General features: G+C 48.6%; 1 protein-coding gene across 1 annotated transcript in view; it reads right to left on the bottom strand.

Annotated features, from left to right (window-relative positions):
* LOC148511581 (microtubule-actin cross-linking factor 1, isoforms 6/7-like) overlaps window positions 1–23,235 on the bottom strand; it is a 255,456-nt gene that overhangs the window by 89,174 nt on the left and 143,047 nt on the right. Inside the window, exons 21-26 of the mRNA XM_088442060.1 lie at window positions 11,288–11,416; window positions 8,363–8,533; window positions 6,147–6,302; window positions 4,891–5,097; window positions 3,180–3,302; window positions 1,586–1,755 (exon numbers count right to left, since the gene is read on the bottom strand). Coding sequence (XP_088298186.1) covers window positions 1,586–1,755; window positions 3,180–3,302; window positions 4,891–5,097; window positions 6,147–6,302; window positions 8,363–8,533; window positions 11,288–11,416 — 956 coding nt within the window. The remainder of the gene's footprint in view (window positions 1–1,585; window positions 1,756–3,179; window positions 3,303–4,890; window positions 5,098–6,146; window positions 6,303–8,362; window positions 8,534–11,287; window positions 11,417–23,235) is intronic.

The following is a 23,235-nucleotide window of genomic DNA, read 5'->3' on the forward strand; positions in this document are numbered from 1 at the left end:
CATCTATCTATCTATCTATCTATCTATCTCATATCTATCTATCTCATATCTATCTATCTATCCCATATCTATCTATCCCATATCTATCTATCTATCTATCTCATATCTATCCATCCATCTCATATCTATCTATCTATCCTATCTATTTATCTCATACTTATCTATCTATCTATCTATCTCATATCTATCTATCCATCCATCCATCCATCTATCTCATATCTATCTATCTATCTATCTATCTATCTCATATCTATCTATTTATCTCATATCTATCTAACTAACTATCTATCTATCTATCTCATATATGTCTATCTATCTATCTATCTATCTATCTCATATCTATCTATTTATCTCATATCTATCTAACTAACTATCTATCTATCTATCTCATATATGTCTATCTATCTATCTATTTATCTATCTATCTCATATTTATCTATCTATGGTAGAAATAGTGACGGACAGACATAAGTTACATTATTTATTATACCAGTTACCAGTTATTATATAGCGCACACATATTCCGCAGCGTTTTTCAGAGAATTAGCTAATTAACTCACCAGTATATTTTTGGAGTGTGGGAGGAAACCCACGCAAGCACAGGGAGAATATACAAACTCCACACAGTTAGGGCCGTAGTGGGAATCAAACCCACAGGATCCCTGTATCAGAGGCATTACATATAACAGTCAGAGGGCCCGATTCAGAGATGGACGCAAAGGCGATATTTACGCAGATCGAGCTATTGTTAGCCATTGTGTATGTGTGTAAGCCGCACTGCGGACGGGCAGCGATTGTTTTGCGATTACGCTCACATAGAGGATTCACTCCCAAAGTGCAAAAAATGACAGGTAGTCAGCGTTTGGGGGAGGTAATGGGGGGTGATTATAAAAACGCAGGCATGTTAGGACGCGTTAAACGCAGTTTTCTGGGCGTGCATAAATTAGCCGCTGCGTCCTTGCTGGCAGCAGGAGAGCCCTCTGCGTGTCTGGAGACCGCTGTGCCTGCGGCAGCTTAGACTTACTCAGAAGGCTGATGGCCGCTGGATCTGCGTTCCAGGTTGCGGTTTTCTGCATGAACGGAGGATATGAGATGCTGTCAGTGGGCGTCTCTAATTCCTGGACAGCAAGTGAGTCATTAGCATAATTTCGCAGCTGCGATTGGGACCAAGGTAACATCCCAATGGATGAGAGCCCCTGTGCTGAAGACCGTACCATACAGGTGAATGGAGGGAATAATTGCTGTAGACAATGCGTCAGGTCACCTGTGTTATTATAAGGTGGCAGTAGAGTGCGCGGTGGTGAATGAGGAGGATAATAGTCTTACAGTATCGGTCTCACACACCGCTCGGTACACCACAATCATTCCTGATTATTACCATGATGGCTCACTAAAAGCAACCTATCTACTAGTGAGAACAAGAAGGCGAGAGCCTGGGAACGGATACAGCAGCAGCTGGTGGCCACCATCATTTGTCTGAGCCTTGTACATGATATCAGACGATATGGAGAGGATAGAGGGAACTTACATTCTGCACTGACACTTTTCCTATCTTTATAATAATACCCTCACTGGGCCCGTGTACCTCTCGCTGGATCTATTGCAGACGTGCTCCCAACGCTCTCTCAGCTGACCCAGCGATTCATCCATCTTCTGCCCGTCCTCCGGCAGCCGGACCTTCTCTCTCAGAGCGCGGCCGCTCCGCAGGGTTGCCTCGTACACGGGACGCTTAGACCGGAGGATCTTCTGGAACTCCTGCAACAATGACACGTGGCTGAGTAATGTTTGCTCTGGGCCTAAGGGGTCTAGTTACTAAGCAGTGTTAGGAGACAGAGTGAAAAGTGATAAGGTGCCAGCCAATCAGCTCCCAACTGTCATTTTTCAAACACAGCCTATGAGATGACAGTTGGGAGCTGATTGGCTGGCACCTTATCACTTTTCAATTTGTCTCCTAACACTGCTTAGTAAATAGACCCCTAAATGTATTAACCACACGTACACCAATAGAGGAATATTAAACTTGGCACAGTGAATTAGGACAGCTTTCTATGCCCAGTGCCAATCAATGCAAGAGCCTCCTCACTGGACCTGGCTGTGGGGTTTGGCCAGCTGGCAAGCGCAAATGCTTGCTAGAGACTGCGAGCAGCAGCTGAGTCCTGGCACCAATGCCAGCTCCTGTGTTTCAGCTGCCCTAGCAGTCACTGCCTGGAAGGGTAAGTAGTCACAGCCGCTTGCTATGAGTGACAGACGCAGACTGGCTGCCCCTCTGCCAACAGTCAATCATCAGAGGCCCTCCCATTACATTAGAAATTCAGAAGACTTTCCCATCTACTGTATATAATTGTGAGCTATGGTCTGTTCGTTTTCCGAAATGCACAATGAGAGCCATAAGGGGGGGCTCCCAGAGCAGCGTCAGGATAGACCAGCCGGAGAGGACCACTACACCAGGAATTGGGTAAATATACAGGGGGGACAGAGGGGAGGGGGCAGAAAGGGAATAGGGTGCGAGGGAACAGGGCAGAGCGGTGGGTGGACCAAGGTGATCTTGTCTCACTTTACTAGTTGGATTATAAAGACATAATAATTTCCCATTGGATTACGAATAAAGAAGAATTTCCCATTGGATTACAGATAAAGAATAATTTCCCATTGGATTACAGATAAAGAATAATTTCCCATTGGATTACAAATAAAGAAAAATTTCCCATTGGATTACAAATAAAGACGAATTTCCCATTGGATTACAAATAAAGAATTTCCCATTGGATTACAAATAATGACGAATTTCCCATTGGATTACAAATAAAGAATTTCCCATTGGATTACAAATAAAGACGAATTTCCCATTGGATTACAAATAAAGACGAATTTCCCATTGGGTTGTAAAGACAAGAATTAAGAAAGATCTATGAAAAGAGCTAAACTAGGTTTTGGTGAGTGATTTATTCAAATAAACTTTATTTTTATTTTTTTATGGAAATTTAATGGCACAAAGCTGGACATGAATCACTTCTCTTCAGTGTGTGCGACTATCACCTGAAGACATGGTTATTACAGAGGCCATACAGAGCCTATTCCAGCTCCAGAGTGAGTGATGTCTAATGATGGAGCTACGAGTAAATATCTGCCCATCCCCCAATCCTCTCAGCAAGATGCGTGGCCGGCAGTATGGGGGGTACCTTGTGCTGACCCAATTGCTGTTTGATGTGTTCCTGACTGACACTGGGGTCCATCTGCTGCGAGTCCAGACTCTGATCCACCTCCTGCAGCCATTCCAGCAGCATCCGCCGAGATTCGCTGTACTGTGGGGGCATGAACATCACTGAGTACCAGCCGAAACATAGTTACCAACTTCCTTTCCACCTATCTGCAGCCCACCCACTGGTGGGCACTGCCATCCCCACTTCGCTTCTGCAGTGTAACGCGGCGTATGATCAGTACCCGGTTACATACTCTCTGAGGCAGTCAACCCATTGCATTTACCTTGTATCACCCACAACAGGCATTTATGTAACTGTGGGGGGAGGAGACAACAAGGAGTCCGTGAGGCCTGTGATGTAACCTTGGCGTAACTGGTTCCTTAATGCAGCGTGACACCATTCTGATGCTTATTACTGGCTTCAGCAATACATAGCCCGCCACCCCTGTATTTCATATTCCTAGGGGGAGGGGAGGGGGGAAGCGCATGGGCAAACACAGGAAAACCAGGAAGAGATGACCAGCACAAGGCAGGTAGAGGCAGGGGAAACACAAAAAAGAATGGTAGACAGGGTTGGGCAGGTGAGGCGGCAGAGAAGACATGGTGGAAAAAAATCATTAATGGAAATGACGGAGGTGGAGGAGAGAAGAGGATGAACAAAGGAAACATGGAGCATAGGAGATAAGAGCTTGGGGGACAAAGAGGTAAGCATGCTCTCTGCATTGTTTATTAGTGAACAAAATGCTCTCTGTTTCGTAGAAAGATCACTAGAATGCTTTCTGATATTGAATGATCTCTGTATTGCATATAGATCCCTAGAATGGTTTCTGTATTGTATATCAGTCACTGCAACGCTCACTGTATTGTATCAAGAACACTAAAATGATCTCTGTATTTACATCAGTCACTAGGATGCACTCTACATTGTATTTCAGTCACTAAGATGTTCTCTGTATCGTATTGCAGTCACAAGTGTGCTCTATGTATTGTATATCAAACACTAGGATGCTCTCTGTATAGTATGCATGTCACTAGAATGCTTTCTGTATTGTATATCCAGCACTAGGATTCCCTTTGTATTGTGTACATCACTAGAGGGTTTTCTGTATTGTATATCAGTCGCTAGAATGCATTCACTCATGTGTATAATAAGCACTAGCAAGCTCTCTGTATTGTATATCAGTAACTATGATAATCTCTGTATTGTATACATGTAACTATTATGCTCTCTCTCTTTTTTGTTGACATTACACATGTCGGCTCATCACTTGCATTGTCCAGCAGGGGCAATATACCTCTTCCCAATCAAAGTAACTTAATTTAAATAAGCTTTCATTATTTGTTAAATTACTAATTAACTTATTGATTAAAATGAATAGTAGTGGCAGATGTTGTACAGGAAGATACAGTAAAATCTGTGTGTTTTGTTCTGCCCAGAATTCTCCCTTATTGTACCCCCAAAAACATCACACAGCGAATTAGCACCGCTGTGCTCTCTGCTCTATAATGCAGAATGTACTGTACGGAGAGTTAAGAGTAAGTGAATATGAAATACTGTATCCCAGTAATGCGATTTGTTGTCCTCAGTGGGAGATGCCATGTGTATCCCTGTACAGAGGTAAAGCCATATCTAGACCGTGCCTCCATAGCACATTACATAGAGGCCGCTGTGTGACCGGGCGGGTACCCACCTGCTTGGCTTGTCTCCGGGACTCCTCCAGGCTGCGGCCCCTCTCAGCCGCTCTCTCCTGCACCTTTCCCAGCCGCTCCCGGCCACCCTGCACCAAGGTTTGGGTCATGTCCCCCTCCTGCTTCCGGCTTACATCCTTCAGTCGGGAACAGACAGATTCCAGAGTGGACAACTTCTCTGCATGTAGCTGGATCTCCTGGACCAGACCCTGAGAGATGGAGGTAATGTTCTCACCACCTGTACTTATCATGGGCAGATTTCCAGGCTCACTTCTACCAATGTAATAAGAATATTCATCACTCTAAGGTCCCATATGTAATACCGAGGAGGCAGTGATGATATATGTACAGCCATAAATGTCAATTCTTATTTGTTTCTGTGTTTTATATCTACTGTGACTAGACTTAGGCTAGGGGGTGATGGCGAGCCTCTGAATCTGTGCTGGGATGGTGGGATATGACCAAACAAAATTAAAAAGTTGTGTGACTGCTCCTCTCTGCTGCCCAGAGGACCCAGCCCAGTTGGGGCTCTGGCAGACAAACCAGGCCAGGCGGTCAGTGGAGGCCAGGTGGTCAGTGGAGGCCAGGAGGCCTGTGAAGACCAGGAGGACAGACCTGCAATAAGCCGGCAGGACTGGGACTTTGTGTGAAGTTGTGCGCTGGAGAGTCAGGGCTGGAGAAGTGAGGTAGTGCCCTGACTGGGAGCTGGGATGTTTCATTGTTCTCTTGTTCGTTTATGCTGACCACACTAAAGCATCACTTATTTGTTTAAATCCGGACAAGCTGTGTGGAGACCCTTATTAGACCACCCAAATACTGCACCACTGACCCCTCTACTGAGCAAAATACCCCAGATCGTCACAATACATATAATAGAATCTTATGAGTTCAGAACTGTTGGATCTGACCATCAATATTGGTCAGTGCTCGTACTTTCTACTAAAGCTGCACTGGCAACTGAAAGGCGATCCTGAAAACATGCACTGCAGTAAGTTGCAAAACAGACTTTAAACCTTCTGGCAATTCTATATGTATTTGTATATTATTCAATACTAATATTATGCCTCAGACATATTGGCACTGTATACTGATATTCTACAAATTAGTTTCTATTCACTATTAATGTAATTTTGTCATTATTTTCATTATTCATGCTGTTGATATTTTGAAATGTTTTGGTCACAAGTGTAGTTGTGTATTTGTTGCACTGTTACATGTGACAAGGTCTCCGTATAGAATACTTTGTACCGTGACGCACCTTGTGCTCTTGAATTTGGTTGGTCACCGTTTCTAGGACAACACTGGGAGGTCCGGCCATGTTGAGACGTCCCTCTGCCTGCCCGATCCACTGCGACATTTCCTGCATTGTGCTATGGAACTCTGTGATCATGGCCAGTCCGTCTGACAAGCTGACCTGAGACACACACACAATACCAACATCAGTACAGGTCCAGGTGTACACATAACATAGGTATATGCAGAAGTACACCTGACACACACACACACACACACACACACACACACACACACACACTACCAACATCAGTACAGGTCCAGGTGTACACATAACATAGGTATATGCAGAAGTACACCTGACACACACACACACACACACACTACCAACATCAGTACAGGTGCAGGTGTCCACATAACATAGCTATATCCAGAAGTACACCTGACACACACAGACACACACAGACACACACACACACACACAGACACACACACTACCAACATCAGTACAGGTCCAGGTGTACACACAACATAGGTATATCCAGAAGTACACCTGACACACACACACACAGACACACACACTACCAACATCAGTACAGGTCCAGGTGTACACACAACATAGGTATATCCAGAAGCACACCTGACACACGCATGCACGCACGCGCACACACAATACCAACATCAGTACAGGTCCAGGTGTCCACAACATAGCTATATCCAGAAGTACACCTGACACACACACGAATGAACATACACATTACCATCATCAGTACAGGTCCAGGTGTCCGCATAACATAGGTATATCCAGAAGCACACCTGACACACGCATGCACGCACGCGCACACACAATACCAACATCAGTACAGGTCCAGGTGTCCACAACATAGCTATATCCAGAAGTACACCTGACACACACACGAATGAACATACACATTACCATCATCAGTACAGGTCCAGGTGTACACACAACATAGGTATATCCAGAAGCACACCTGACACACGCATGCACGCACGCGCACACACAATACCAACATCAGTACAGGTCCAGGTGTCCACAACATAGCTATATCCAGAAGTACACCTGACACACACACGCATGAACACACACATTACCATCATCAGTACAGGTCCAGGTGTACACACAACATAGGTATATCCAGAAGTACACCAGACACACACACGCACAATACCAACATCAGAACAGGTCCAGGTGTACACACAACATAGGTATATCCAGAAGTACACCTGACACACACACACGCACAATACCAACATCAGTACAGGTCCAGGTGTACACATAACATAGGTATATCCAGAAATACACCTGACACACACACACACGCACATATACAAAACCAACATCAGTACAGGTCCAGGTGTACACACAACATAGGTATATCCAGAAGTACACCTGACACACACACACACACACACAATACCAACATCAGTACAGGTCCAGGTGTCCACAACATAGGTATATCCAGAAGTACACCTGACACACACACATGCACACGCACAATACCAACATCAGTACAGGTCCAGGAGTCCACAACATAGGTATATCCAGAAGTACACCTGACACACACACACACGCACACACACAATACCAACATCAGTACAGGTCCGGTGTACACACAACATAGGTATATCAAGAAGTACACCTGACACACACACGCACGCGCACACACAATACCAACATCAGTACAGGTCCGGTGTACACACAACATAGGTATATCCAGAAGTACACCTGACACACACACGCACGCACACACACAATACCAACATCAGTACAGGTCCGGTGTACACACAACATAGGTATATCCAGAAGTACATCAGACACACACTCACACACACACACAATACCGACATCAGTACAGTTCCAGGTGTACACAACATAGGTATATCCAGAAGTACATCTGACACACACACACAATACCAACATCAGTACAGGTCCAGGTGTACACACAACATAGGTATATCCAGAAGTACATCAGACACACACTCACACACACACACACAATACCAACATCAGTACAGTTCCAGGTGTACACAACATAGGTATATCCAGAAGTACATCTGACACACACACACAATACCAACATCAGTACAGGTCCGGTGTACACACAACATAGGTATATCCAGAAGTACATCTGACACACACACACAATACCAACATCAGTACAGGTCCAGGTGTACACACTACATAGGAGAATGCTGAGTCTCTGCTCCCCCAGCACTCACCTTCCTGTCCTGCACCTTGGTGTACACACTTTCCCATTTCTGTTCCAGTATCCGGATCTGATGCTCAACACTTGAGCCCCGTGGGTGAGGGCTGGAGGTCAACAGGCGCTGGAGCCGGTCATTTACGCTGTTATAAGTGTGCTGCTTAGACTCCATCTCCTTACAAAGGTCCTGTACAAGCAGATACAAAATCAGATTACAAGGATGAAATGGAGAGCATGAAGGGGAGTCAGTGAAACCTATGGGGTGTGGGACACAGAGGACTAATGACATAAGGTAGAGTGCAGGAGGCAGAGGAATCAGGGAGCAGTGTAGAGTGCAGGAGGCAGAGGAATCAGGGAGCAGTGCAGGAGGCAGAGGAATCAGGGAGCAGTGTAGGAGGCAGAGGAATCAGGGAACAGTGCAGGAGGCAGAGGAATCAGGGAGCAGTGTAGAGCGCAGGAGGCAGAGGAATCAGGGAGCAGTGTAGAGCGCAGGAGGCAGAGGAATCAGGGAGCAGTGCAGGAGGCAGAGGAATCAGGGAGCAGTGTAGAGCGCAGGAGGCATACGAATCAGGGAGCAGTGCAGGAGGCAGAGGAATCAGGGAGCAGTGCAGGAGGCAGAGGAATCAGGGAGCAGTGCAGGAGGCAGAGGAATCAGGGAGCAGTGCAGGAGGCAGAGGAATCAGGGAGCAGTGCAGGAGGCAGAGGAATCAGGGAAAGGTGTAGAGCGTAGGAGGCAGAGGAATCAGGGAGCAGTGCAGGAGGCAGAGGAATCAGGGAGCAGTGTAGAGCGCAAGAGGCATACGAATCAGGGAGCAGTGCAGGAGGCAGAGGAATCAGGGAGCAGTGTAGAGCGCAGGAGGAAGAGGAATCAGGGAGCAGTGCAGGAGGCAGAGGAATCAGGGAGCAGTGTAGAGCGCAGGAGGCAGAGGAATCAGGGAGCAGTGCAGGAGGCAGAGGAATCAGGGAGCAGTGTAGAGCGCAGGAGGCATACGAATCAGGGAGCAGTGCAGGAGGCAGAGGAATCAGGGAGCAGTGCAGGAGGCAGAGGAATCAGGAAGCAGTGTAGAGCGCAGGAGGCAGAGGAATCAGGGAGCAGTGCAGGAGGCAGAGGAATCAGGGAGCAGTGCAGGAGGCAGAGGAATCAGGGAGCAGTGCAGGAGGCAGAGGAATCAGGGAGCAGTGCAGGAGGCAGAGGAATCAGGGAGCAGTGTAGAGCGCAGGAGGCAGAGGAATCAGGGAGCAGTGCAGGAGGCAGAGGAATCAGGGAGCAGTGTAGAGTGCAGGAGGCATACGAATCAGGGAGCAGTGCAGGAGGCAGAGGAATCAGGGAGCAGTGTAGAGCACAGGAGGAAGAGGAATCACGGAGCAGTGCAGGAGGCAGAGGAATCAGGGAGCAGTGTAGAGCGCAGGAGGCAGAGGAATCAGGGAGCAGTGCAGGAGGCAGAGGAATCAGAGAGCAGTGCAGGAGGCAGAGGAATCAGGAAGCAGTGTAGAGCGCAGGAGGCAGAGGAATCAGGGAGCAGTGCAGGAGGCAGAGGAATCAGGGAGCAGTGCAGGAGGCAGAGGAATCAGGGAGCAGTGTAGAGTGCAGGAGGCAGAGGAATCAGGGAGCTGTGTAGAGTGCAGGAGGCAGAGGAATCAGGGAGCAGTGTAGGAGTCAGAGGAATCAGGGAGCAGTACAGGAAGCAGAGGAATCAGGGAGCAGTGTAGAGTGCAGGAGGCAGAGGAATCAGGGAGCAGTGTAGTGTGCAGGAGGCAGAGGAATCAGGGAGCAGTGTAGAGCGCAGGAGGCAGAGGAATCAGGGAGCAGTGTAGAGTGCAGGAGGCAGAGGAATCAGGGAGCAGTGTAGAGCGCAGGAGGCAGAGGACTCAGGGAGCAGTGTAGAGCGCAGGAGGCAGAGGAATCAGGGAGCAGTGTAGAGTGCAGGAGGCAGAGGAATCATGGAGCAGTGTAGAGTGCAGGAGGCAGAGGAATCAGGGAGCAGTGTAGAGTGCAGGAGGCAGAGGAATCAGGGAGCAGTGTAGAGTGCAGGAGGCAGCGGAATCAGGTAACAGGTAGAGTATAGGTGGCAGAGGAATCAGGTAACAGGTAGAGTGCAGGAGGCAGATGAATCAGGTAACAGGTAGAGTGCAGGATGCAGAGAAATCAGGTAACAGGTAGAGTGGAGGAGGCAGAGGAATCAGGTAACAGGTAGAGTGCAGGAGGCAGAGGAATCAGGTAACAGGTAGAGTGCAGGAGACAGAGGAATCAGGTAACAGGTAGAGTGCAGGAGGCAGAGGAATCAGGTAACATGTAGAGTGCAGAAGGTAGAGGAATCAGGTAACAGGTAGAGTGCAGGAGGCAGAGGAATCAGGTAACATGTAGAGTGCAGGAGGCAGAGGAATCAGGTAACATGTAGAGTGCAGGTGGCAGAGGAATCGGGTAACAGGTAGAGTGCAGGAGGCACAGTAATCGGATAACATGTAGATGGCAGTAGGCAGAGGAATCAGGTAACATGTAGAGTGCAGGAGGCAGAGGAATCAGGTAACAGGTAGAGTGCAGAAGGTAGAGGAATCAGGTAACAGGTAGAGTGCAGAAGGTAGAGGAATCAGGTAACAGGTAGAGTGCAGGAGGCAGAGGAATCAGGTAACAGGTAGAGTGCAGAAGGTAGAGGAATCAGGTAACAGGTAGAGTGCAGGAGGCAGAGGAATCAGGTGGCAGAGGAATCAGGTAACAGGTAGAGTGCAGGAGACAGAGGAATCAGGTAACAGGTAGAGTGCAGGAGGCAGAGGAATCAGGTAACATGTAGAGTGCAGGAGACAGAGGAATCAGGTAACAGGTAGAGTGCAGGAGGCAGAGGAATCAGGTAACAAGTAGAGTGCAGGAGGCAGAGGAATCAGGTAACAGGTAGAGTACAGGAGGCAGAGGACAGGTTGTACAGTAATAACTGTGCCTCTTTACCAGGTGTTTGGTTAGATCCTCTCTTGTGGATTCTGGGTGTCCCCAGGCAGGTTTGGATAAGGAGAGACGCACCTCCACCTGCTCCAACCACTGCAAAAGGTCGGTGATCTCCAGAGTCACATCCTGCACCTGAGAAGAGACACGAGTGGTAATGAAAACCATCACTCACCGTACAAGAGGCCACAAGAGAATATTTGTAACAGGCTTATAAACCTTGGGCCTGATTCAGAGCCACTCGTAAGCGGCAGCTCGTTCGCTCTGAGCGATGTTTGCCCAACTGCGCATGCGTACGGATCGTTATACGCATGCGCGAACCAGTCAGTGCGGCCGAAATTCATGTGCTCGCAAAATAGCGAATGCCTGCTAATTTGAGTGACAGAAAGAGGCGTATGTGGGTGGTAACAGGGGAAGGTGCTTGAAAATGGGGAGTGGAGATCCGATCGCAGGCGTGCTTAAAGGTCAAAACGGGCGTTTTATGGGTGTGCATATTTAAAACAGCAGCGTCATTGACCACGTCACTGGGTTATTTTATAGCCAGAACTGCTCGCAAAATTGTGGTAGCAAAAACCAACCACAAGAATAGCGAGCAGTTCATACCCTGTTCGATGTTCTCGATTAATCTAATAAATAGCGGACATGACGTAGGATGCGAGCGGCCAGGGGGCGTAGTTTCCTAAAAAACGACCGCAAGTTTTGTACGCTCGTTCAGACCTAGAGGCGTGAACAGACCGCAAACAGCGAACGGTTCATTTGAATAGCCACCCCTATTTTCTGGACGAGCGAGCGCTAATTGCGTCCGGCTCTGAATCAGGCCCCTTACTTTTATAACTTGTGCCCCACCATCGACCCGCTTGCGAGCGCATAGCGCTTGCGAGCGGGTCTGAATGAGGGCCTCAGCCTCCAGTAACCTGCATTACCAAGTGCATTCCGCATCTGACTCAAGGCCTGATTCAGACCCACTTGCAAGCGCACAGCGCTCGGAAGCGTGTCAATGGTGGGCCAGTGCGCACACGCGGCGTGCGTACTGTGCGAGTGTGAGCCCCGGAGCGAGCGCAAAAAGCACTCGCTCAGGCTCTCGCATCCAAATTGGGCGGCTGTCGATGTTGATTGACAGCTCGCCCCGTTTGGAAGGCGGGGAGAGGGGGGGGTGGCTGGGCAAACGGAGGCGTTCCCATGCGAAAGCCTGCCGTTTGTGGGCGGCCCCACTGACATCACCAGTGAATCTCTGGGGCTTGCGGCCACGAGACCCTACTGCAAGGGTCTCGTTGCAAGCCCGATGGTCGCGATGGTTGAGACCACAGCTTAGCGAGCGGCCTGGAGGCAGGGGTTAATAAAAAAAATGGCCCACCCTGATTCAGAGCGAGCGCTCGCAAATAGTGAGCGCCTCTGAATTAGGCCCTCAGTCCGCAGTAACCTGCATTGCCAAGTGCATCCCGCATCTGACTCAGGCCCTGATTGTGGTAGGGTCTTGTCTGTCGCAAGCCCCAGTGAGCTTCCGGCTCTAATAGAGCCAGAAGCTCACTACTCACTTCCTTTGGGAACGCCTCCGTTTGACCAGCCACCCCCTTCCCCACCTACAAAAAGGTGCGAGCTGTCGTTCAACATCGACAGCCGCCGCGTTTTACTGCGAGCCCCGGAGCGAGTGATTTCCTCGCTCGATCCGGGGCTCGCGCGTTTGCACTGCTCGGCCATCGACCCGCTTGCGAGCGGGTCTGAATGAGGTCCCCAGTCTCCAGTAACCTGCATTACCAAATACATTCCGCATCTGACTCAGGGCCTGATTCAGAGTCGCTCGCTCTGACAGAGTGCTCGCTCTGAATCAGGGCCGGGCTTTTTTTTTTTGGAGCGGCCTCATGGGAACTCGCATTGCTGTAGGTGACCACCCACAGCTATAGCGAGCGGCCATGATGATGGTCGCGATGGTCAAGACCATCGCGACCATCGGGCTTGCGACGAGACCCTTGTCGTAGGGTCTGGTTCATCGTAAGCCCCAGAGAGCTTTCGGCTCTAACAGAGCCGGAATCTCTCCACTGACATCACTCTTGATGTCAGTGGGGCGCCCCCAAACGGCAAGCGTTCCCTCGGGGACGCCTCCGCTTGGGCAGCCAGCCCCCTGGCCCGCCCACCAAAGGGGGCGAGCTGTCACTCAACATTGACAGCTCGTCCCCTTTGGTGCGAGACCCGGAGCGAAGGATTGCCCGTCGCTAGCTGGGACTCGTCGTGCGCATGCGCTGTGGGCCACCATCAACCCGGTTGCGAGCGCTCAGCGCTTGCGACCAGGTCTGAATCAGGCCCTCAGTCTCCAGTAACCTGCATTACCAAGTACAATCTGTATCTGACTCAGGCCCTGATTAAGACCCGCCCGCAGCCGCTGGCCACTTGCTGGGTCTGTGGGCGTGCTATTGGGTTATTTTGTCTCCAGGCCGCTCGCAAAGCTGTGGGTGACTACCCACAGCGTGTGCGAGCGGCCTGGAGACCGTCGCGATAATCGCGGAGACGAGACCCTGGGGTAGAGTCCAGCTGCCGCAAGCCCGAGTGGACTTCCTGCTCTAATAGAGCAGGAAGTCCACTACTGACATCACTAGTGATGTCAGTAACGCCTTCCAACAAACGCCAGGCGTTCCTAAGGGAACGCCTGCGTTTGTCAGGCTACCCACCCTACCGGCCCACAAAACGGGTCGAGCTGTCAATCAACATCGACAGCCGCCCAGTCTTGTTGCGAGCCCCGCAATGACTGAACTTCAGTCGCTCAGCGGGGCTTGCGCATGCGCACAACGGACGCGACGCATGCGCAGGGCTATAACATCGTGCCAGTGCGATTGAACGCCGTTACAGGGGAGTGCATAAATTATCCACTGTGATGCCATACGCAGCTTGGGCTTTCACTGCGTGTGGTGAAGTTAGCAATTCCTGAGTAAGGTCAGAGCCTGTGTAAGTGTGTGTGAGGATGTGATGGTACTCCATGTTACTGATGGTGTCTCAGTCTTGTGTAATCACTGCGTGTGATGAGGTTAGTAATTCCTGAGTAAGGTTAGAGCCTGTGTAAGTGTGTGTGAGGCTGTGATGGTACTCCATGTTATCGATGGTTTCTCAGTCTTGTGTAATCACTGTGTGTGATGAGGTTAGTAATTCCTGAGTAAGGTCAGAGCCTGTGTAAGTGTGTGTGAGGAAGTGATGGTACTCCATGTTACTGATGGTATCTCAGTCTTGTGTAATCACTGTGTGTGATGAGGTCAGTAATTCCTGAGTAAGGTCAGAGCTTGTGTAAGTGTGTGTGAGGATATGATGGTACTCCATGTTACTGATGGTGTCTTAGTCTTGTGTAATCACTGCGTGTGATGAGGTTAGTAATTCCTGAGTGAGGTCAGAGCCTGTGTAAGTGTGTGTGAGGATGTGATGGTACTCCATGTTACTGATGGTTTCTCAGTCTTGTGTAATCACTGCGTGTGATGAGGTTAGTAATTCCTGAGTAAGGTCAGAGCCTGTGTAAGTGTGTGTGAGGATGTGATGGTACTCCATGTTACTGATGGTATCTCAGTCTTGTGTAATCACTGTGTGTGATGAGGTTAGTAATTCCTGAGTAAGGTCAGAGCCTCTGTAAGTGTGTGTGAGGCTGTGATGGTACTCCATGTTACTGATGGGTTCTCAGTCTTTTGTAATCACTGTGTGTGATGAGGTTAGTAATTCCTGAGTAAGGTCAGAGCCTGTGTAAGTGTGTGTGAGGATGTGATGGTACTCCATGTTACTGATGGTATCTCAGTCTTGTGTAATCACTGTGTGTGATGAGGTTAGTAATTCCTGAGTAAGGTCAGAGCCTGTGTAAGTGTGTGTGAGGATGTGATGGTACTCCATGTTACTGATGGTATCTCAGTCTTGTGTAATCACTGTGTGTGATGAGGTTAGTAATTCCTGAGTAAGGTCAGAGCCTGTGTAAGTGTGTGTGAGGCTGTGATGGTACTCCATGTTACTGATGGTTTCTCAGTCTTGTGTAATCACTGCGTGTGATGAGGTTAGTAATTCCTGAGTAAGGTCAGAGCCTCTGTAAGTGTGTGTGAGGATGTGATGGTACTCCATGTTACTGATGGTATCTCAGTCTTGTGTAATCACTGTGTGTGATGAGGTTAGTAATTCCTGAGTAAGGTCAGAGCCTCTGTAAGTGTGTGTGAGGATGTGATGGTACTCCATGTTACTGATGGTTTCTCAGTCTTGTGTAATCACTGCGTGTGATGAGGTTAGTAATTCCTGAGTAAAGTCAGAGCCTGTGTAAGTGTGTGTGAGGATGTGATGGTACTCCATGTTACTGATGGTCTCTCAGTCTTGTGTAATCACTGTGTGTGATGAGGTTAGTAATTCCTGTGTAAGGTCAGAGCCTGTTTAAGTATGTGTGAGGATGTGATGGTATCTCAGTCATGTGTAATCACTGTGTGTGATGAGGTTAGTAATTCCTGAGTAAGGTCAGAGCCTGTGTAAGTGTGTGTGAGGATGTGATGGTATTCCATGTTACTGATGGTCTCTCAGTATTGTGTAATCACTGTGTGTGATGAGGTTAGTAATTCCTGAGTAAGGTCAGAGCCTGTGTAAGTGTGTGTGAGGATGTGATGGTACTCCATGTTACTGATGGTTTCTCAGTCTTGTGTAATCACTGTGTGTGATGAGGTTAGTAATTCCTGAGTAAGGTCAGAGCCTGTGTAAGTGTGTGTGAGGATGTGATGGTACTCCATGTTACTGATGGTATCTCAGTCTTGTGTAATCACTGTGTGTGATGAGGTTAGTAATTCCTGAGTAAGGTCAGAGCCTGTGTAAGTGTGTGTGAGGCTGTGATGGTACTCCATGTTATTGATGGTGTCTCAGTCTTGTGTAATCACTGCGTGTGATGAGGTTAGTAATTCCTGAGTAAGGTCAGAGCCTGTGTAAGTGTGTGTGAGGATGTGATGGTACTCCATGTTACTGATGGTCTCTCAGTCTTGTGTAGTCACTGTGTGTGATGAGGTTAGTAATTCCTGAGTAAGGTCAGAGCCTGTGTAAGTGTGTGTGAGGCTGTGATGGTACTCCATGTTATCGATGGTTTCTCAGTCTTGTGTAATCACTGCGTGTGATGAGGTTAGTAATTCCTGAGTAAGGTCAGAGCCTGTGTAAGTGTGTGTGAGAATGTGATGGTACTCCATGTTACTGATGGTCTCTCAGTCTTGTGTAATCACTGTGTGTGATGAGGTTAGTAATTCCTGAGTAAGGTCAGAGCCTGTGTAAGTGTGTGTGAGGATGTGATGGTACTCCATGTTACTGATGGTCTCTCAGTCTTGTGTAATCACTGTATGTGATGAGGTTAGTAATTCCTGAGTAAGGTCAGAGCCTGTGTAAGTGTGTGTGAGGATGTGATGGTATCTCAGTCATGTGTAATCACTGTGTGTGATGAGGTTAGTAATTCCTGAGTAAGGTCAGAGCCTGTGTAAGTGTGTGTGAGGATGTGATGGTATTCCATGTTACTGATGGTCTCTCAGTATTGTGTAATCACTGCGTGTGATGAGGTTAGTAATTCCTGAGTAAGGTCAGAGTCTGTGTAAGTGTGTGTGAGGATGTGATGGTATTCCATGTTACTGATGGTTTCTCAGTCTTGTGTAATCACTGTGTGTGATGAGGTTAGTAATTCCTGAGTAAGGTCAGAGCCTGTGTAAGTGTGTGTGAGGATGTGATGGTACTCCATGTTACTGATGGTTTCTCAGTCTTGTGTAATCACTGCGTGTGATGAGGTTAGTAATTCCTGAGTAAGGTCAGAGCCTGTGTAAGTGTGTGTGAGGATGTGATGGTACTCCATGTTACTGATGGTATCTCAGTCTTGTGTAATCACTGTGTGTGATGAGGTTAGTAATTCCTGAGTAAGGTCAGAGCCTGTGTAAGTGTGTGTGAGGCTGTGATGGTACTCCATGTTATTGATGGTTTCTCAGTCTTGTGTAATCACTGCGTGTGATGAGGTTAGTAATTCCTGAGTAAGGTCAGAGCCTGTGTAAGTGTGTGTGAGGATGTGATTGTACTCCATGTTACTGATGGTTTCTCAGTCTTGTGTAATCACTGTGTGTGATGAGGTTAGTAATTCCTGAGTAAGGTCAGAGCCGTGTAAGTGTGTGTGAGGATGTGATGGTACTCCATGTTACTGATGGTATCTCAGTCTTGTGTAATCACTGTGTGTGATGAGGTTAGTAATTCCTGAGTAAGGTCAGAGCCTGTGTAAGTGTGTGTGAGGATGTGATGGTACTCCATGTTACTGATGGTCTCTCAGTCTTGTGTAATCACTGTGTGTGATGAGGTTAGTAATTCCTGAGTAAGGTCAGAGCCTGTGTAAGTGTGTGTGAGGATGTGATGGTACTCCATGTTACTGATGGTCTCAGTCTTGTGTAGTCACTGTGTGTGATGAGGTTAGTAATTCCTGAGTAAGGTCAGAGCCTGTGTAAGTGTGTGTGAGGCTGTGATGGTACTCCATGTTATCGATGGTTTCTCAGTCTTGTGTAATCACTGCGTGTGATGAGGTTAGTAATTCCTGAGTAAGGTCAGAGCCTGTGTAAGTGTGTGTGAGGATGTGATGGTACTCCATGTTACTGATGGTCTCTCAGTCTTGTGTAATCACTGTGTGTGATGAGGTTAGTAATTCCTGCGTAAGGTCAGAGCCTGTGTAAGTGTGTGTGAGGATGTGATGGTACCCCATGTTACTGATGGTCTCTCAGTCTTGTGTAATCACTGTGTGTGATGAGGTTAGTAATTCCTGAGTAAGGTCAGAGCCTGTGTAAGTGTGTGTGAGGCTGTGATGGTACTCCATGTTACTGATGGTCTCTCAGTCTTGTGTAATCACTGTGTGTGATGAGGTTAGTAATTCCTGAGTAAGGTCAGAGCCTGTGTAAGTGTGTGTGAGGATGTGATGGTACTCCATGTTACTGATGGTTTCTCAGTCTTGTGTAATCACTGCGTGTGATGAGGTTAGTAATTCCTGAGTAAGGTCAGAGCCTGTGTAAGTGTGTGTGAGGCTGTGATGGTACTCCATGTTACTGATGGTCTCTCAGTCTTGTGTAATCACTGCGTGTGATGAGGTTAGTAATTCCTGAGTAAGGTCAGGGCCTGTGTAAGTGTGCGTAAGGCTGTGATGGTACTCCATGTTACTGATGGTCTCTCAGTCTTGTGTAATCACTGCGTGTGATGAGGTTAGTAATTCCTGAGTAAGGTCAGGGCCTGTGTAAGTGTGCGTAAGGCTGTGATGGTACTCCATGTTATCGATGGTTTCACTATTTTGCTAAGCATTGCTGAGATTACACTGCGATCGCAGACATTAGCATATGATCGCAGTGAAACTACGTGCGTAATCACAGTAGCGATCACAGTTGCGATCCGTACTGAATCATGCCCTAGGTTTTAAGCACAGCGCAAAGCCAGTTTGGTGAAGATTCTGGACCCCTTGAGATGACTGAAAAGCTCAGAAATTAAGGACAAAGACCTCCATCCTTTTTCTCTACAAAGAAGAAATGAGCGCCTGCTGGAGAGGAGAATTTACGGATACACCTGTAATCAGAGATGAAGTGAGTTTCAGAAATAGATGGTGGCTACACATGGCCATGAGGGGGATGTTTTCCCAGGATTAGATCGATAGAGCAGTCACAAGGTCTATGAGGAGGGAGTGTCTTGGACTGTTGTTTGCTGAGTACGACATTTTAGATTCCAGGATACAGACCTGAGAGGTTCCACAAGGTAGCACTTTATAATGGCACTGGCAATGACATTTGGAGCCCCAAGCTAAAACCTGTCCGGCCTTGTAATCTAAAATGAGGATATAACCCAGGATAATGGGAATAATGGCTTTAGGGATTAGACAACTGTCGCCAGATGAAGGGCTCCTACTTGCATGGTAACAAGTTGGGTTTTGAAAAAGGACAGAACCTTCAGACACTTTGATTTTGGCAATATCCAGGAGACAGACAGGAGGAGACAATGGATCAGTGGGCACAGCAAACGGCGGACCAGAGAAGCACAAATAAAACTCCCTGCAGCCGCAGAGTCCGGAAAAGCTGACATCTCAAGAACGTTACTATCGCAATGAGAGTCACCAATGTGGACAACTGAGGAGAAGCTTTAAGAGATAAGAGTAACTAGGGGAACCTAGAACAGCCTCTCCATTACTACCCAAGCTTTGTAGTTTCTCGGGTTGTTGACACATTCAGCCTCCATGTGACCTCTTGTTCCTGTGGGGACAGTTTAGAGCAAACTGACTGTATTGCTTCTTCCGCAAGTTACTTGGACTAGATAGTGTGGCACTACTGGGGTCTGTAAGCGAGGTGGCAATCTGAAACCAGAACACTGAGGAGAATCTCTTTCATGAGTCTGCTCCCTAAATCAAGTATCTACTTTGGCCACAAAGAGAGATCAAGTCATGAAGATATGCGGGGCATTCTATGTAGGTGAGTTCATCTATTCATTGAGCCCCCGCCAAAAGGTCTTCCGGATCTGGACTGTATATTGACTAAGGGTGGAAGTTTCCTGGAGTAAACGTAGGTGGTCAGAAGCGGCTGAGGACATCTGACAGGGCTTGTCAAAGACTATGAAATACATATTGACCAAGGGTGGAAGGTCTCGGCATAAATGTAGAAGGCCAGAAAAGTTTGAGGACACCTGACCAAGCTCGTCAATGACTATGAAATTAATATTGACTAAGGGTGGAACTTCCTTGGCGTAAACGTAGGAGGCCTGGCTAAAAGCGGCTGAGGGTGCCCGACACGATTGTCAAAGACTATGAAGTGTATATTGGCCAAGGGTGTAAGGTCCCTGGCGTAAAAGTAGGAGTCCAGAAGTTGCTGAGGACACCTGGCCAGAAACTATGCAATGCCTCTAATTAATCGGTGCACACAGGTAACAACGGATCGCTACGTTAGATGCCGAGGACAAGGTTTTGTCGTAAGCAAATAAGTAATGAAAGTCACATTGGCCTTCTCTGAAGTAAAGTTTCCAGGGAGGCGTTCAATACTGAATGTAACCCCCAACATTTCTCATGCTCCATGTCATATTTGGGATGCCTAAATGAGAAGCCTGTTACAGCAGGTGGTTGGTCTGGTGGAGGATGAGAAGGCTCTGTTACAGCATGTGGTTGATCTGGTGGAGGATGAGAAGCCTCTGTTACAGCAGTGGTTGGTCTGGTGGAGGATGAGAAGGCTCTGTTACAGCAGATGGTTGGTCTGGTGGAGGATGAGAAGCCTCTGTTACAGGATGTGGTTAGTCTGGTGGAGGATGAGAAGCCTCTGTTACAGCAGGTGGTTGGTCAGGTGGAGGATGAGTAGCCTCTGTTACAGCAGGTGGTTAGTCTGGTGGAGGATGAGAAGCCTCTGTTACAGCAGGTGGTTGGTCTGGTGGAGCATGAGAAGCCTCTGTTACAGTAGGTGGTTGGTCTGGTGGAGTGAGAAGCCTCTGTTACAGCAGGTGGTGGGTCTGGTGAAGAATGAGAAGCCTCTGTTACAGCAGGTGGTTGGTCTGGTGGAGCATGAGAAGCCTCTGTTACAGTAGGAGGTTGGTCTGGTGGAGTGAGAAGCCTCTGTTACAACAGGTGGTGGGTCTGGTGAAGAATGAGAAGCCTCTGTTACAGGAGGCGGTTGCTCTGCTGTAGGATTTGCGTGGAAACCAGCTTCTTTAGTGGTCTCGAGATAGTCCAAACAAAGCACCGGTCTCTACAAATGTTGTATGAGGCTACATTTAGGTATAGTTTCAAATGTATTTTCCCATATTCTCTCTGGATATTTCAGCAAAGGTTTAGGAGACTCCTCATTCCACCAGTTGTCTCCGTATCTCCCAGTACTGCACAATCTAAGCTCTTGTGAGATGACCTCCTTTGCGAGTGGGGACTGTGTAACCTGTATTTACTGTATGCTATAACGAGTCAGGGGAAAACAACTACTGTATTGCCACCATTAGCCTGCAGACGGCAATATTTCCTACAGGATAACGAGATTCCAGACATACCATACATTGACTAGTCTATTAATATTATAATATATACTACACTGTACAAATGTCTAAGTTGTACTGTACTATAATAAATACAATATTTATGTATTCTTCCTTGCCCTACTTACGCTTTTTTCAACCCTCCCCCCCGCCCATGCTTATAGTGCGTCCATAAATTAGGGTACAGGTTCAGCCAGCGCTGATTTTGTGGTTATAGTGATTGTTTCTACTTCAGGGTCCATAGGGGTCCACAGGGTGACCTTGGGGTATAGCTGGATCCTGGATCCCCGGGCACCACGGAGTTAAAGCTTTTAGCTGCTCCCAGGATGCACTTGGGTCCAACCTCCCCTATACCCCGCCCCCGAGCCACAGGCACCTCAGTTTTAGATGGTGCCCGGCCGGAGTCGGGTCACCCTGCGGGGTGGGCTGCAGGAGCAGCCCCCTAAAGCTTTTAATTTTTTATTGAACTTAGTTAAATTTATTTATTTTTTACTATTAGTTTTTTCTCTAGAGCAGCAGCGCTGGGCTGTCTGTACAGACGCCCACGCTGCCGCTCCTTCTCCCTGCTGGCGCCGCGACGCCAGCACTGAACTGGGGATCGCGGCGGGGGAAGCCAGAGTCTGTACTAGCCGGACTCTGGCTTCCCCCGGGACTGCTGCCGGAAGACGCCGGGGAGATCAGGTAAGCCGCGCACCGCTGATTAGCGGCGGTGCGCGGGTTCCTTGTAAATGCAGTCCCATGCCCCCGGTCTAGGGGACAGACCGGGGGCGCTAGCGGTGGCGGCGGGCCCCCCCTCCAGCGGAGGCATACCCCGCCAGACCACTAGACCACCAGGGTTAATATCGCGGCAAGCGGGATGCCGGCAACCCGGGGGTTAATATGCTAGCCAGGGGAGGAAGCCTTCCCTGTCTAGCGGCTCCTCCCCTCAGCTCAGCGCGCCTTTCAGCTCGGAGTCTGGCGTCGCTGAGCTGCAGATACTCGGCCACTCCTCCTCTGAGGTCTCCAGCGGCCATTTTCTTACTGGCAGCGTGGATACTCTCAGGGAGCACGCGGACCGGTCCCCCTGTGTACCTCTCCCCTGCAGAAGGACAGTGTACACAGCACTATAGCCCTCCCAGACACTGAATCTGGGAGGTTGATTGTAGTGGAAAGGTGCAGTGAGTATATCTTCCTGCATGGTATGTGACTTTTGCTAGTGCTGCCTGTCTGTGTCTTTTTTCTACTTACTGTCAGCCTGTACCTATCCCTTTCCTTCTCCTACAAGCCCTACAGGTGTGCGGGGGAAGGGTGTTTCTACTGACCTCACCTATATAGATCACGTATTTGTGAGGTCCGTCACATACAGTTGTGTGCTACACAGTACCATATTGTGGGCTGTTGTTCAGCACACTGGTGAGTGCGCACGTTTTCTTCCTAAGTCATGTCTGAGGAGGAGATTGAGCACTCCGGGGCTCCAGCATTGTTCTCCTGCAGGCGCTGTTCTGCAGGAGTGGATAGGGAGGATTTGTCACAGGACGGCCTGTGCGGACGGTGCCAGGCGGTCCCTGGTACGTCTAAACCTCCCATTTCGCAGGAGCCACCATGGGCGATGTTTTCCCAGGTGCTGGTGTCCATCGCGGACCGTCTGTCGGTCCCGACTGCCGCCCCTACTAGGGCGTTGCCCCAGCCTGCCATCCCCCATTCCCCGGGTGTCCCACAATTATTGCAGACTCCCCCGGGGTCTCAGCCTGTTGGTCCCTATGCGGGGTTGCCAATGTATATTCAGTCCACCCCTGTGGCACAGCCGGCTGTGGTGCCGTTTCAGGCTCCTGTGACAGCTCCTCCACCCTGGGTGGATGCGCTTTCCCACACTGTCCAAGATTTGGCGGCAGCATCTTCGGCTTTTCAGTCGATGTTGCGCAGTGACGTGCCCTCCAGGGCGTCTAAACGCTCAGTCATGGCACAGGCTGCGCATCTTTCGGATTCTGAGGGGTTCTCGG

This window comes from Taudactylus pleione, unplaced genomic scaffold (assembly GCF_031769625.1).
Source record: "Taudactylus pleione unplaced genomic scaffold, aTauple2 ptg000304l, whole genome shotgun sequence".
NCBI lineage: Eukaryota > Metazoa > Chordata > Amphibia > Anura > Myobatrachidae > Taudactylus > Taudactylus pleione.